The 14433-nt window shown below is 41.0% G+C and overlaps 1 protein-coding gene across 3 annotated transcripts in view; it reads left to right on the top strand.

The window, feature by feature from the left end:
• The first annotated feature begins 10153 nt into the window (after nt 1–10153).
• dcp1a (decapping mRNA 1A) overlaps nt 10154–14433 on the top strand; it is a 72986-nt gene continuing 68706 nt past the window's right edge. Inside the window, exon 1 of one of the 3 annotated variants that reach the window (XM_043708056.2) lies at nt 10154–10251. In XM_043708056.2, coding sequence (XP_043563991.2) covers nt 10198–10251 — 54 coding nt within the window. In that variant the 5' untranslated portion in view covers nt 10154–10197. Of the gene's footprint in view, nt 10252–10690; nt 10904–14433 lie in introns of those variants that run through there. The other 2 variants (XM_043708055.2, XM_087994285.1) reach the window with 2 other exon arrangements.

The following is a 14433-nucleotide window of genomic DNA, read 5'->3' as shown; positions in this document are numbered from 1 at the left end:
ATAAAATGTTTGTAAAAAAGAATAAAAAGTAATAGTAAGCAATTATATAGACACTGACTAAAGCGAGCACACATGCCCGCTCGTGACCCGGTCTTGAGATGGCTCAGTTTGTTTTGCCTGGGTGGTGATGATGCAGTGCGGTCTCATATGATGCATTCAATTCGTGTTGCATGCTAATCTATGCAAAATCTGATCGCTACTATAGTTGAAGTTTAAAGGGGTAGACATACCTCCTTTACTTCGTTTGTCAATTTGTAAGTGAAAAATGTCAAGATTTTTCAAATGATGTGGAGGAGCTGGTGTAGGACTGGGGTGGACATAGTTAAAAATCACACACCAGGTTATAGTCCAACGTGTTTATTTAGAAGTACTAGCTTTTGGGGCACTGCTCCTTCATCAGGTAGCTGTAGAGCAGGATCATAAGACACATAATTTACGGCAAAAGATTGCAGTGTCATGAAACTGAAATGATATATTGAACAAACCTAAATTATCTTTTACAATGTCTTGCAGGTTTCGGTTCATTAATATGTAAATCCCAGAACTTCTTTTAAGTCACATTCTTTAGATAACTTAAGGTTTTATAAAAAAGGTGACACATGCACTCACAATCAAATGCACATACTCTCTTTCTTATGCATGCACGCACACATATAAGTATATGGGGTGAATTTGTACTCGTAGAATTATATTTGCAGACATATTCTATTTTGCTCAAAAAGCACAAAATCTGCAGGCAGTTAATCCATTTAATATTTTATAAATTCCTTTTGGAAATAGAACTAGTCTGATTCAAGATTGGGATACAGACAGACTCAACCTCACACCTTTAATACATTGTCTGACCTGAGATGTCACCTTTTTTTTAAACAACCTTAAGTTATTTCGAGAATGTGACTTGGAGTCATAAAATCATAGAGATGTACAGCATGGAAACAGAACCTTCAGTCCAACTTGTCCATGTTGACCAGATATCCCAACCTAATCTTGTCTCATTTGCCAGCACTTGGCCCATATCCCTCTAAACCTTCCTATACATATACCCATTCAGATGCCTTTTAATTGCTGTAATTGCACCAGCCTCCACCACTTCCTCTGGCAGCTTATTCCATACACATACCACCCTCTGGATGAAAAAGTTACCGCTGAGGTCCCTTTTATATCTTTCCCCTCTTACCCTAAATCTATGCCCTCTAGTTCTGGACTCCCCCAGGGAAAAATCCTTTTCTATTTATCCCATCCATGCCCCTCATGATTTTATAAATCTTTATAAGGTCACCCCTCAGCCTCCGATGCTCCAGGGAAAACAGACCCAGCCTATTCAGCCTCTCCCTATTGCTCAAACCCTCCAACCCTGGCAACATCCTTGTAGATCTTTTCTGAACCCTGTCAAGTTTCACAACATCCTTCCAATAGGAACGAGACCAGAATTGCATACAATATTCCTAACGTGGCTTAGCCCATGTCCTGTACAGCTACAACAATGACCTCCTAACTCCTATACTCAAAGCTCTGACTATCCCTAATCAGTCCTTGCCTTTCCAAATACCTGTAAATCCTGTTCCTTAGGATTCTCTTCAACAATGTTTCTACAACCAATGTCAGGCTCACTGGCCTATAGTTCCCTGGCTTTTCCTTATCTCAGCAAGGGGCCCAGCAATCACTTCCTAAGCTTCCCACAGATTTCTAAGTTACACCTGATCAGGTCTCGGGATTTACCCAGTTTTGTGTGTTTCAAAACATCCAGCACATCCTCCTCTCTAATATGGACATTTTTCAAGATGTCACCATTTATTTCCCCATATTCTATATCTTCCATGTCCTCTCCACAGTAAATGCTGATGCAAAATACTTGTTTAGTATCTCCCCCATCTCCCGCAGCTGCACAAATGGGTTGCCTTGCAGTTCTTTGAGGGGCCCTATTCTCTCCCTAGTTACCCTTTTGACCTTAATGTATTGATAGTATCCCATTGGATTCTCCTTAACTCTATTTGCCAAAGCTATCTCATGTCCCCTTTTGCCCTCCTGACACCTCAGTCACCTGCCCTGCCTTATTTCCCAAGAATAGGTCAAGTTTTGCACCTTCACTAGTAGATAATCCACATACTGAATCAGAAATGTTCTTGTACACACTTAACAAATTCCTCTCCATCTCAACCCTTGACATTATGGCAGTTCCAATCTATGTTTGTAAAGTTAAAATCCCCTACCATATTATTTTTACAGATAATTGAAATGTCCTGACAAATTTGTTTCTTAATTTCCTATTGACTATTAGGAGATCTATAATACAATCCCAATAAGGTGATCACCCCTTTCTTATTTCTCAGTTCACCTAAATAACATCCCTCGATGTATTCCCAAGAATATCCTCCCTAAGTACAGCAGTAATGCTATCCCTTATCAAAAACACTACTCCCCCTCCTCTCTTGCCCCTCTTTCTATCCTTCCCATAGTATTTGTATACTGGAACATTAACCTTAAAAGAAGTTCTGTGATGTATATATTAATCAATCAAAACCCATTCTAAAAGGTGAAAGACTTAACAGCAATCTAGGTTTGTTCAATATATCATTTCAGTTGTGTCACACTGTAATCTTTTGCTATAGATTCTGTGTCTTATGATCCAGCTCCACAGCTACCTGATGAAGGAGCAGCGCTTTGAAAGTTATGGCTTCCAAATAAACCTATTGGACTATAACCTGGTGTTGTGTGATTCTTAAGATTTTTAATAACTATCTCCTGTCAAGATACATATATGTTGGAAGATTGGTCCACGTTGAAACTTGATTCAGGCCCAGAAGCTAAGTGGGTCAAGCTGAATGAACCCACCCTACTAAACAATTTATCAGGCTGATTCACACTACTGAAATACAAACAGAGCTTTGATATGAAATTTAGGGCAGCAGGTACCACAATCTCCTTATTGATTCTTCCTGTCTTTGTGGATCCTCTCTCTGCTTTAATATCCCCTCACCTTCCCTGTGAATCCAGATTTTCACATAGATCATCTTTATGGTGATTACTAACATTTTAATTTCCCCAGGCCATTAGAATAGATGAGGGATGCAGAAGAGGTCTGAATATTTGGATGGAAAGCAAGACAATGGAAGCCCAATATCCTCAAATTGTCAACAGGAATAACACAGTAATACCAGTATCTGTATTTGACAGAAAATTGTTATTTCATTTGATTTGATTTATTATTGTCACATGTACCTGGGTACATTGAAAAGTTTTGTTTTGTGTACAGTACAGGCAGGTCATAGCAGTCAAAGATTTAATAGAGCAAGAAATACAAAGTTACAGCTGTAAAGAAGGTGCACAAAAAGCAAGATCAATATTAGATTTGAAATTTGAGATGTTCACTCGCAAGTCTAATAACAGCAGAGTAGAAGCTGTTCTTGAACCTGTTGGTACGTGTTTTTAAGCTTTCTACCTTCTGTCTGATGAAAGCAGTTAGAAGACACTATAACCAGATTGGGAAGGGTCTTTGATGATATTGGCTGCTTTTCCAAGCTAGTGAGAAGTGTAGATGGAGCCAATGAATGGAAGATTGGCATGTGTGAAGGACTGGGTTGTGTTTGCAACTCTGTTTTTGAAGACTAGCTTGCCAGTCATGACAGCCTGTCAAACTGACAATTTTACCAATGATTTTGGTACCATTACAGTCACATTAATGGTACCAGTAAAACTGATTATTGTGCCAGTAATATGGTGATGGCTCATTAACATTGGTGATGGGACCAATAATACTGGTAATGTTGCCATTAATACTGACAGCTGAGTAGGAACTTTTTGTAGTACTAATGATATTCTAAACACTAGTGGTCCAAGATACTTATTTTTCCTCTTTATATAGTGGCATTTATTGCTAGTGCAGGCTTAAATGTGGTCTAACGAATGTCAATAATTAACTGACAGTACACAAATGCCTTTCCAAGTGTGTGTGACAGAGAGAATCAAAGTGCATTGGATTAATATCTGTGGTGCAGCAGAATTTGAGGCCTTATCTCCATAACCAAGACAAAACATTCAGAATGAAATTTTGAGTAAAAGCTGTGAAAATGTTATTGCAGAAAGAAAGGAGACTAGTATGCATAATGAAAAAATATTTTCCTAATCACCCTTTAAGAGATGTTATTACACACTTATGGAGCATGTAGGACTTGAATCCGGGCCCCTCAGTTCAGGGTAGGGATACTACCACTGCAGCACAAGACGACCCTATGGCAGTCACTTGCATTCAGTGGCCAAATAGCATGAGGTCATTGAGGGATAAATTGAAGCCTGTACAATCCAAAGCAGAAGAACATCCTTTTTCAATTCACTTTGTATTGTCATTCATGTAGCGGTGGTTGGAGGACTGGTGAACTTGGAATTTGATGTGGGTGCATCCATGAATACTAAATCTCTATAAGTCAAAGGTTCAGTCAGTATCAGAGGGAGAAACCACTCAGTTATCAAGTTATGGTGAAGAGAAAATCTCCATAAGGGGATGTGTTGGTTCCTGTCGCTTTCAAGAATCATTGCACATCATTGTGGTGAAAGGTGAAAAGCCAACCTTCTTAGGAAAGAAACTAGCCAGCAGCACTTAAATTAAATTGGAATGAGCTTTTCACATATAAACAAAATTCACAACAGATGATAACATGATTGTTAAGATTTCCCAGGTATTCACTGAAACAGAAAACTGATTAAAAGATTTAAGGCTAATGTACATCGTACAAAGGAACACAGGTAGGTTTTATTACAGGCCTCGAACAGTGTCCAATGCTATAAGGGAGAAAGAGATCAAGAACTGAAAAGACTTGACACTGATAACATAATCTTTAAAATAGAACAGAGTTAGTTGGCTGCTCCCATTGTGGTAGTATCAAAGTCAAAAGATTGTGCAAGAATATGTGGGGATAATAAAGTAACCATAAATTATGTACTAGAATGTAATCCACCTGATACCTTGCCAAATATGAAGAATCCATTCATAATCTTGTCAGGTGGCCAGATTTCTCCAAAATTAGATTTAAAAAATGCTTGTCTGCAACTTGAGGGAGATGATGAGTCAGAGTCATATTTAATTCTTAATACGCACATGGGTCTATTGCAGTTTCATAGGCTGCCATTTAGTTCTTCTTCAGCTCCTGGAATTTTTCAAGGGGTATTGAACCAAATTTTGAAAGGAATTCATGAAGTAGTTGGTATTTAGATAGCATACTTATTTCAGCTTGAAGTTGACAGTCATGATGACAGGCTGAATATGTTGCTTCAACATTTCGAATAGGGTTGAAGTTCAAGTAAGGGATACCAATGTGAAATGTTTCAATGTTCTATACGGTATTTGAGTCACAGGGTAAATAAAGATGGATCACATCCTACTTAAAATAATATTCAGGAACTAAGAAATGCACCTCAGATGGTCTGTGAGCTCGGACATTTTTGGGTTTAGTGAATTATGACAATAAGTTTATATCAAAATTGACAACCTATTGTACCATTGAATTAATACTGAGTGTTCCATGGAATTGAATAAGAATGTGGTACGAGGCATACCAGTTTTTAAAAATTAAATTGGAAGAAGGTATAATGCTCATACATTACGCTGCATCCAAAAGATTAAGTTAGCATGTGATGCCTCTCCATACAGGGTTAGTACTTTTATCAGGGGAGAAAGTGAGGTCTGCAGATGCTGGAGATCAGAGCTGGAAATGTGTTGCTGGAAAAGCGCAGCAGGTCAGGCAGCATCCAGGGAACAGGAGAATCGATGTTTCGGGCATAAGCCCTTCTTCAGGAATGAGGAAAGTTTGTCCAGCAGGCTATGATAAAAGGTAGGGAGGAGGGACTTGGGGGAGGGGCGTCGGAAATGTGATAGGTGGAAAGAGGTCAAGGTGAGGGTGATAGGTCAGACTGGGGTGGGGGGGCGGAGATGTCGGGAAGAAGATTGCAGGTTAGGAAGGCGGTGCTGAATTTGATGGATTTGACTGAGACAGGGTGGGGGGAGGGGAAATGAGGAAACTGGTGAAATCCGAGTTCATCCCTTGTGGTTGGAGGGTTCCTAGCCGGAAGATGAGGCGTTCTTCCTCCAACCGTCATTTTGTTGTGGTCTGACGATGGAGGAGTCCAAAGACCTGCATATCCTTGGTGGAGTGGGAGGGGGAATTGAAATGTTGAGCTACAGGGTGGTACAGTACTTTTATCCCTCATGTATGATAAACAGAGACCAGTTGCATTTGCTACATGGTCTCTTTGTGCCAATGAGTGACATTATATTCAGATAAACATGAAACCGTAGTTTTGGAGTGAGACAATTTCACACGCACTTGTATGTTGTAGTTTCACACAATCAAAGCTGATTAAAAGCTATTGAGAGCTATTTTGAATCTAAAGTCACCAGTAGCCACTTTAATAACAACCAGAAAGCAGAGGCAGGCTTTGATTATGTCTGCCTAACAGTAAAACATTAAGTACAAGCAGTTAGGAGATCATAATATTGCCAAAGCATTGTTTGGATTCACATCCTCAGCTGAGATAGAGACAAATGGGGCTAATGTATCTTCCTTTCATTAATGAATTGTCAGTCGCTCTGAAAGACATTAGTAGAACAATTGGTAGGTATCCTGTATTGGCAAGAGTATACAATTATATTTCAAATGGATGACAACACAATCACTGACTAAAAGAGTGAATTGTCAGTCATTAAAAGTTATGCTATGTGGGGAGTCAAGTATGTAATTTCTGAAAAGGTAAAAATTACAATTCCAATGGGATTGTCTTGATCCATATCTCAGTATATGTTTCACAAAGCATTTAATTAGATGTCCTCTTTGGTGTCCAGGATAGGTAAGGACAAAGAACACAGATTGAAACAGTTGCAGAGTTTGTCAAGTACAAAATAAACTACCGCCTTTGTAACCAGGGAAATGGCAATCAAGAATACACAATTTCTAAAGTGCAACAGCCATTTTTCCTGGGAATTGAACACAATTAACAAAACTAAACAAAAATTTTGGCAGGTCAATAAGGACCCTCACCAACTTTTACAGATGAGAAAGCATTCTATTTGGGTCCATAATGGCTTGGCAGGTCAACTGTTCTGCCCAGGACCATAAGAAATGACAGACAGCCCAGATCATCACGGAAGCCAACCTCCCATCGATGGACTCCAACTATATTTCTCATTGCTGTAGAAAGGCAGCCAACATCAAAGACTCCTCCCACTCCAGTTATACTCTCTTCCAATCTTACATTAGGCAGAAGATGCAGATGCTTGAAAACATGCACCAGCAGGTACAAGAACAGTTTCTTCCCTGCTGCTATTTAACTGCTAAATAGACCTCTCAAATTTCAAACCTAATGTTGATCCAGTGTTGATCTAAGCTTTGTGCACTGCCTATGTAGCTGTAACCTTGTATGCCTCACTGTCTAAGCACCCTATGATCTGTATGTCTTTGTCTGCTATAATCTGCCTATGTTGCTCGCAAGACAGAACTTTTCACTGTACTTAGTTACATGTGACAACAATAAAGCAGAATAAAATCAAACTAATCAACAAGCATCCAGTTTCCTGTATGAAGAAGAAGTCACCAGCCATACAGGGGTTACTAGCTGAGCCTCAACGACCTTCAATTGTCAGATAAATAGTGTCACCAGGGACTGTGCCTCTCTAGGTAGGTTTGCACAGAGCTATGTGCTATGTTGGCAAATGGGTTGAGCTGCATCATTGTGGTAGGCACTCAATGTTTGTGGCATGAAAGAGCGATGTGGTGCTGAATTTCTTTGCCTCAGGATCATTCCAGGAATCTATTGGAAACATGTGTGGGAACTCCCAGTCTGTAGCTCATCTCTGCATCAAGATCGGCTCTCCTGAATATAGTGACTATCAATATGTGGACTCTTGTACCAATGTAGACAGCTAGGCTGACAGTACTGAAGGATTTAGGGACATTTCTGGATTCCACCCCCACAAGGTGTAGGTTTTCATGCATGTAGCCAACAGCCTTTATCAACAGGAATGCCTTCCAATCAATGTGCATTTTGTCCGCAACTGCACAGAAGGATTCCCCAGGTCTTTGCAACATTTCAGTCAAGCAACTGTGACACTTACATACTGAGGAAATCCCAGATGTCAGACCCAATGAGGTACCCCAACATTTGTTCATTCCACCGTCAAGAATGATATTGGTTGACAAGGGCTGTTCATTGAAGACACAGCTGCTATTGCCTGTTAGGGATCCAACACATACGCAGGGGAGAAATACAACATTTTCTAGGGTTAATTCAAGCAATTATCAAGCAGGCCATGGGACTATGAGAATGATTGATAGATAGCTGTAGTGGAGCCTTCCAATATCCCTCAAAAAGGGTGCTATGTGCTCCTCATAACGGATTACAGACAAATTCTAGTCTTGGTGGATACTGATTCTCCATCTACATAGACACCAGATATATCCGAGAAAAAGAATCAGATAATTGGATCAATTAACTTCCTCAACAGCTCACTGACTGGACCTGTTAAAGGCCAGTTCCATGAGCAGACTAAAAAATAGTCTGCGCCACGGTGGCTCAGGTGCGGCACGGTGGCCTGGAGCAGCACAGTGGCTCAATGTTTAGCACTGCTGCTTCACAGTGCCAGGAACCCGAGTTGTCTGTATGGAGTTTGCACATTCTTCTTGTGTCTGCATGGGTTTCCTCTGGGTGGTCCAGTTTCCTCCCACAATCCAAAGACGTGCAGGTTAGGTGAATTGGCCATGCTAAATTGCCCAGCGTGTTAGGTGCATTAGTCGGGGTAAATATAGGATAGGGAAATGGGTCTGGGTGGGTCGAAGGGCCTGTTTCCATACTGTCGGGATTCTAATCTTCTAAGTCCTCCAATCTGACTGCCTGGGTGGCTAAAATGCAACAAAATGTTGAGGAACAGCACCTCAAATATTGAAAGAGGCATACATCCTTAGATAACACAGGCTTCTCAAGACAAGAGAACAGACAAGATGCACACCTGCCCCTGAGGTACCCAATGATTGCAGAACTCTTGCTACCTCCAGATGGCAGAACATTACGCCACAGCATGTTTCAATTGTTGATGAGAAAGTTTCTCTATATATAATCTTTGCCTTGGACTACAGGAAACATGACAGAAGGGTTCATCCAAGATTGGAACATAGGTCCTGATGCACATTCATTCAACAAAACTCCCAAAGCAAGAATCATTTCCTAGACTAAGAGTCCAACCTCACAGTCTGTTTATATCAGTCTCACTCGCCGCTCATTCACAACCCAACCTCCTTTTGTGACCATGCCAGAAAACAAAACTCTGTTCTGATTCATTTACAATTACACTTTCAAAATCATTATTATCTAGTCTTTGGATCTTCATTCTCCACAACAATTTTACTGAACCATGACCGTATTCCCTTTTTTCATTCCTCAGGATAATGGCTTGACCAATCAGAGCAAACATTCCTGGTTTGCATGTAAATAAAGCTTGGTGGTAAACTGTCAATCATTATTAACAGAGTCCATTTATCAATCAAGCAGCACTCTCTTTGAGAAGGTTCCTTCAGCTCAGTTGGTTTGCAACATACAGTTAATATTTAAGTACAGTGGGTTCAATTCCTGCACAATAGATAATTACTAAAAAAGATTAACCTTTATCAACCTCTCCCCTTACTGCAAGTTAAACCACCCTTGTCTCTCTAATGACAGCGCAAGACTTTGATCACTTTAATGACATGGTAAAACTTTGATCACTTTATCTTTATTCATTCAGTGTAAAATATGATATATGTATTGGAATGTCCTGATGATTTAAAGATGAACAGCTTTGACAAAATTTGTCTGTTTTTAGTAAGACTCAAGTTTTGTAGAATAAAACAAATAATTGTTTCAAACAAGTAACAATTGATATGTCTCTAAAATTGCAAAATTGTTTATTCAGACTTGATCAATGAGATTGTTCGTCTGCAGAATAGAAGAACTGGAACGTCTTCCCCCCCCCCGCCACTCTATTTTGATTTAATCCCTGCCCTCCCCTTTACTGTTTGATCACACAGCAATGCCCTCTGAGAAGGGCACTGCTTGTCACTGGCCACTTGGGTGTTTCCTTTCTTCCTGTGGTGGAAATTGAATAAAGAATTGGACACCTTGTGTGTGTTCTCTGTGTCTTGAGAATTTGGATATCAAAACAGAAATTACCTTCTTCAGATGGGCCATTGGACGCGAAATATTGACCCTGCTTGTCTCTACAGATGCTACCAGGTCTGCTGTTTTTCCAGCACTTAATGTTTTTGTTTCTGATTTCTAGCATCCGCAGTTCATTTTTGTTTAAAGGAAATGGGAGTTTTTGTGGTTGAGCACTGGCATTTTATAATTTTTGAAAAATCAATTCTCAATAATAAATCAACGTGTGTACACTAATCAGTTATTATATTTCAAGGTATGGTCAGAACTTTGCAGTGAATTCTGTGCGCCAGGAAATTTCTGAAGAGACGGCTGCAAAATCATCGTAAAAAAAAATCCTTTATTATAAGAGGAGGGATTTTTTTTATTTTGGGTCAACAGACCTTTACAGTTTCACCTCTCATTAGGCAAAATGCGTTAATGTTTTACTGATGGGAATTGAAAGGGGGGAAAAAAACTCCTCCATTTGATTCTGCAAAGTGAGTTGTTTAAGCGTGCGGATATTTTGCTGCAGTGAATGGTTTGTCTTTCCGGGAAGGAGGTCAGGGGGAGGGAACAGTTTTTGAGTTTCTCCTTTACACAGCTTAGGAAATCCAACATGGAGGCCCTGAGTAAAGGCCGCGATATAAGCCTCTCTGCTTTGAAGCAAAATGATCCTTTTATCTCAAGTATCGTTGATGTGACCAGCCAAGTTGCGTTGTACACTTTTAACCCAAAGGCTAGTGAGTGGGTAAGATAGTGTTTCTTAATTTCGTGCGGAAAAAAAAATGAGCAAAACGGTAGCGATCTGTACCAACTGCTTTACTTCTCTGGGAAGCCTTTGAAGATTTCGAAACGCGGCTGTGTCTCTGCTGTTTGCTTTTGCCCTGTAACTTAAACTTGTTCAAATCTAATATCTTGAAGCACTGAGTATCGAAGTTAGATGAGAAGATAGACACTTAACAGCCTGCATTAGAGTTTAAAGACCTTCATGCTCAGCAGTTTCATATTGCTCACGAACCTGTTCGCACCAGACTTTTATTATGAAACGTAGCCTTCTATTCCTTTCACCCGAGTATGTTTATACAACATCTTCCATTAATCATCAAATAATGTTATTAAAATTTGTTAAAAAGGTTCAAATAACATTAGTCTAGCACTGAGTTGTGATGTGAGTCTATATTCTTTTCCCTGGCCAAATCCTTCAATTTCTTTAAGTAAAATATGATAGACCTTACATCTTTTACTGTTAAAAGAAGTGTCTAAACTTTGTTTGTAAAAGTATTTTCTAATTGTACTCCTTAAATGCCTGGTTCAAGTTCTCTGTACTGTACCTTTTTGTTATCAGACTCACCAGACTCTCTACCTCCCCTATTTGTTCCAATCAACCTTCTAAATTCAAAGTTTGTGAAAAGATTTGTAGCTCGGGTGGTCGTTGTTGTGGTTCTGTTCACCGAGCTGGGAATTGTGTTGCAGACATTTCGTCCCCTCTGGGTGACATCCTCAGTGCTTGGGAGCCTCCTGTGAAGCGCTCCTGTGATCTTTCCTCCGGCATTTGTAGTGGTTTGAATCTGCCGCTCCCGGTTGTCAGTTCCAGCTGTCCGTTGCAGTGGCCGGTATATTGGGTCCAGGTCGATGTGCTTATTGATTTGAATCTGTGGATGAGTGCCATGCCTCTCGGAATTCCCTGGCTGTTCTCTGTTTGGCTTGTCCTATAATAGTAGTGTTGTCCCGTCGAATTCATGTTGCTTGTCATCTGCGTGTGTGGCTACTAAGGATAGCTGGTTGTGTTGTTTCGTGGCTAGTTGGTGTTCATGGATGCGGATCGTTAGCTGTCTTCCTATTTGTCTGTGTAGTGTTTTTTGCAGTCCTTGCATGGGATTTTGTACACTACATTGGTTTTGCTCATGCTGGGTATCGGGTCTTTCGTTCTGGTGAGTTGTTGTCTGAGAGTGGCTAGCCAAAACCCTAGCCAGAGAAACAATAGCCAACCTGCTGGACATACAGAACAGACAACAAGACGGGGAAACCTATCAACAAAGACTGCATACTCAAACTACTGGACCTGTGTCTCACAACACACTTCACATTCAACAACCAGCACACCCTGGGCTCACCCATCTCTGGACTCCATAGCAGAAGCGGTAATGCAAAGATTAGAACAAACAGTCTTACTGCAAAGTCAACCCAAACTCTGGGTCAAATATGTGGATGATACCTTTTGTAATCATTAAAAACACAGAAACAGAGAACACACACTGGATCATGAATGCCACACTCACAGGAATCCGATTCACTAGAGAGGAAGAAAAGGACAACCAACTCCCATTCCTAGACGTGATGGTACAGAGAACACCTAATGGAGAATTCACCACAAAGTTATACAGGAAAGCCACACACACAGACCAAGTCCTGAACTACGAAAGCAACCACCCCAACACACACAAAAGAAGTTGCATCAAGACTCTATTCAAAAGGGCCATAACACACTGCAGTACACCAGAACTGCAAAAAGAGGAAGAAGAACACCTCTACAATGTATTCGCCAAAAACAGATACCAGTGCAATTTCATCAACAGATGCCTAAGGGAAAGACAACGGAACGAGGACATGCCGCAACCCAAAGAATTAGCCACACTACCATACATCAAGAGCATTTCCGAACTGATAGCCAGACTACTGCAACCACTAGGACTCATAACAGCACACAAACCAACAGCCACTCTCAGACAAGAACTCACCAGGACGAAGGACCCGATACCCAGCATGAGCAAAACCAATGTAGTGTACAAAATGCCATGCAAGGACTGCGCAAAACATTACACAGACAAACGGGAAGACAGCTAACGATCCGCATCCATGAACACCAACTAGCCACGAAACAACACAACCAGCTATCCTTAGTAGCCACACACGCAGATGACAAGTAACATGAATTCGACTGGGACAACACTAGTATTATAGGACAAGCCAAACAGAGAACAGCCAGGGAATTCCTAGAGGCATGGCACTCATCCACAGATTCAATCAATAAGCACATCGACCTGGAACCAATATACTGGCCACTGCAACGGATAGCTGGAACTGACAACCGGGAGCGGCAGATTCAAACCACTACAAATGCCGGAGGAAAGATCACCAGAAGCGCTTCACAGGAGGCTCCCAAGCACTGAGGATGTCACCTAGATAGGGGACGAAATGTCTGCAACACAAATTCCCAGCTCGGCGAACAGAACCACAACAACCTTCTAAATAGTCATTAATAGAACATAGAACAGTACAGTACAGCACAGAACAGGCCCTTCAGCCCATGATGTTGTGCCGACCACTGATCCTCATGTATGCACCTTCAAATTTCGGTGACCATATGCATGTCAGTAGTCTCTTAAATGTCCCCAATGACCTTGCTTCCACAACTGCTGCTGGCAATGCATTCCATGCTCTCTCAACTCTCTGTAAAGAACCCGCCTCTATACTTTCCTCCAACCAGCTTAAAACTATGACCCCTCGAGTTAGTCATTTCTGCCCTGGGAAATAGTCTCTGGCTATTGACTCTATCTATGCCTCTCATTATCTTGAATACCTCAGTTAGGTCCCTTCTCCTCCTCTTTTTCTCCAATGAAAAAAGTCCGAGCTCAGTCAACCTCTCTTCATAAGATAAGCCCTCCATTCCAGGCAGCATCCTGGTAAACCTCCTCTGAACCCTCTCCAAAGCATCCACATCTTTCCTATAATAGGGCAACCAGAAACTGGATGCAGTATTCCAAGTGTGGTCTAACCAAAGTTTTATAGAGCTGCAACAAGATCTCACGACTCTTAAACTCAATCCCCCGTTAATGAAAGCCAAAACACCATATGCTTTCTTAACAACACTGTCCACTTGGGTGGCCATTTTAAGGGATCTATGTACCTGCACACCAAGATCCCTCTGTTCCTGCACACTGGCAAGAATCCTATCCTTAATCCTGTACTTATCTTTCATATTCGACCTTCCAAAATGCATCACCTCACATTTATCCAGGTTGAACTCCATCTGCCACCTCTCAGCCCATCTCTGCATCCTGTCAATGTCCTGCTGCAGCCTACAACAGCCCTCTGTACTGTCAACGACACCTCCAACCTTTGTGTCATCTGCAAACTTGCTGACCCTTCCTTCAATCCCCTCATCCAAGTCATTAATAAAAATTACAAACCGTAGAGGCCCAAGGACAGAGCCCTGTGGAACACCACTCACCACAGACTTCCAGGCAGAATATTTTCCTTCTACTACCACTCGCTGTC

The sequence above is a fragment of the Chiloscyllium plagiosum genome, unplaced genomic scaffold (genome assembly GCF_037043375.1).
Source record: "Chiloscyllium plagiosum isolate Xiang-an unplaced genomic scaffold, Cpla_swu_hap1 HiC_scaffold_14, whole genome shotgun sequence".
NCBI classification, from domain to species: Eukaryota; Metazoa; Chordata; class Chondrichthyes; order Orectolobiformes; family Hemiscylliidae; genus Chiloscyllium; species Chiloscyllium plagiosum.
This window is presented reverse-complemented; position numbering and strand designations above follow the sequence as displayed.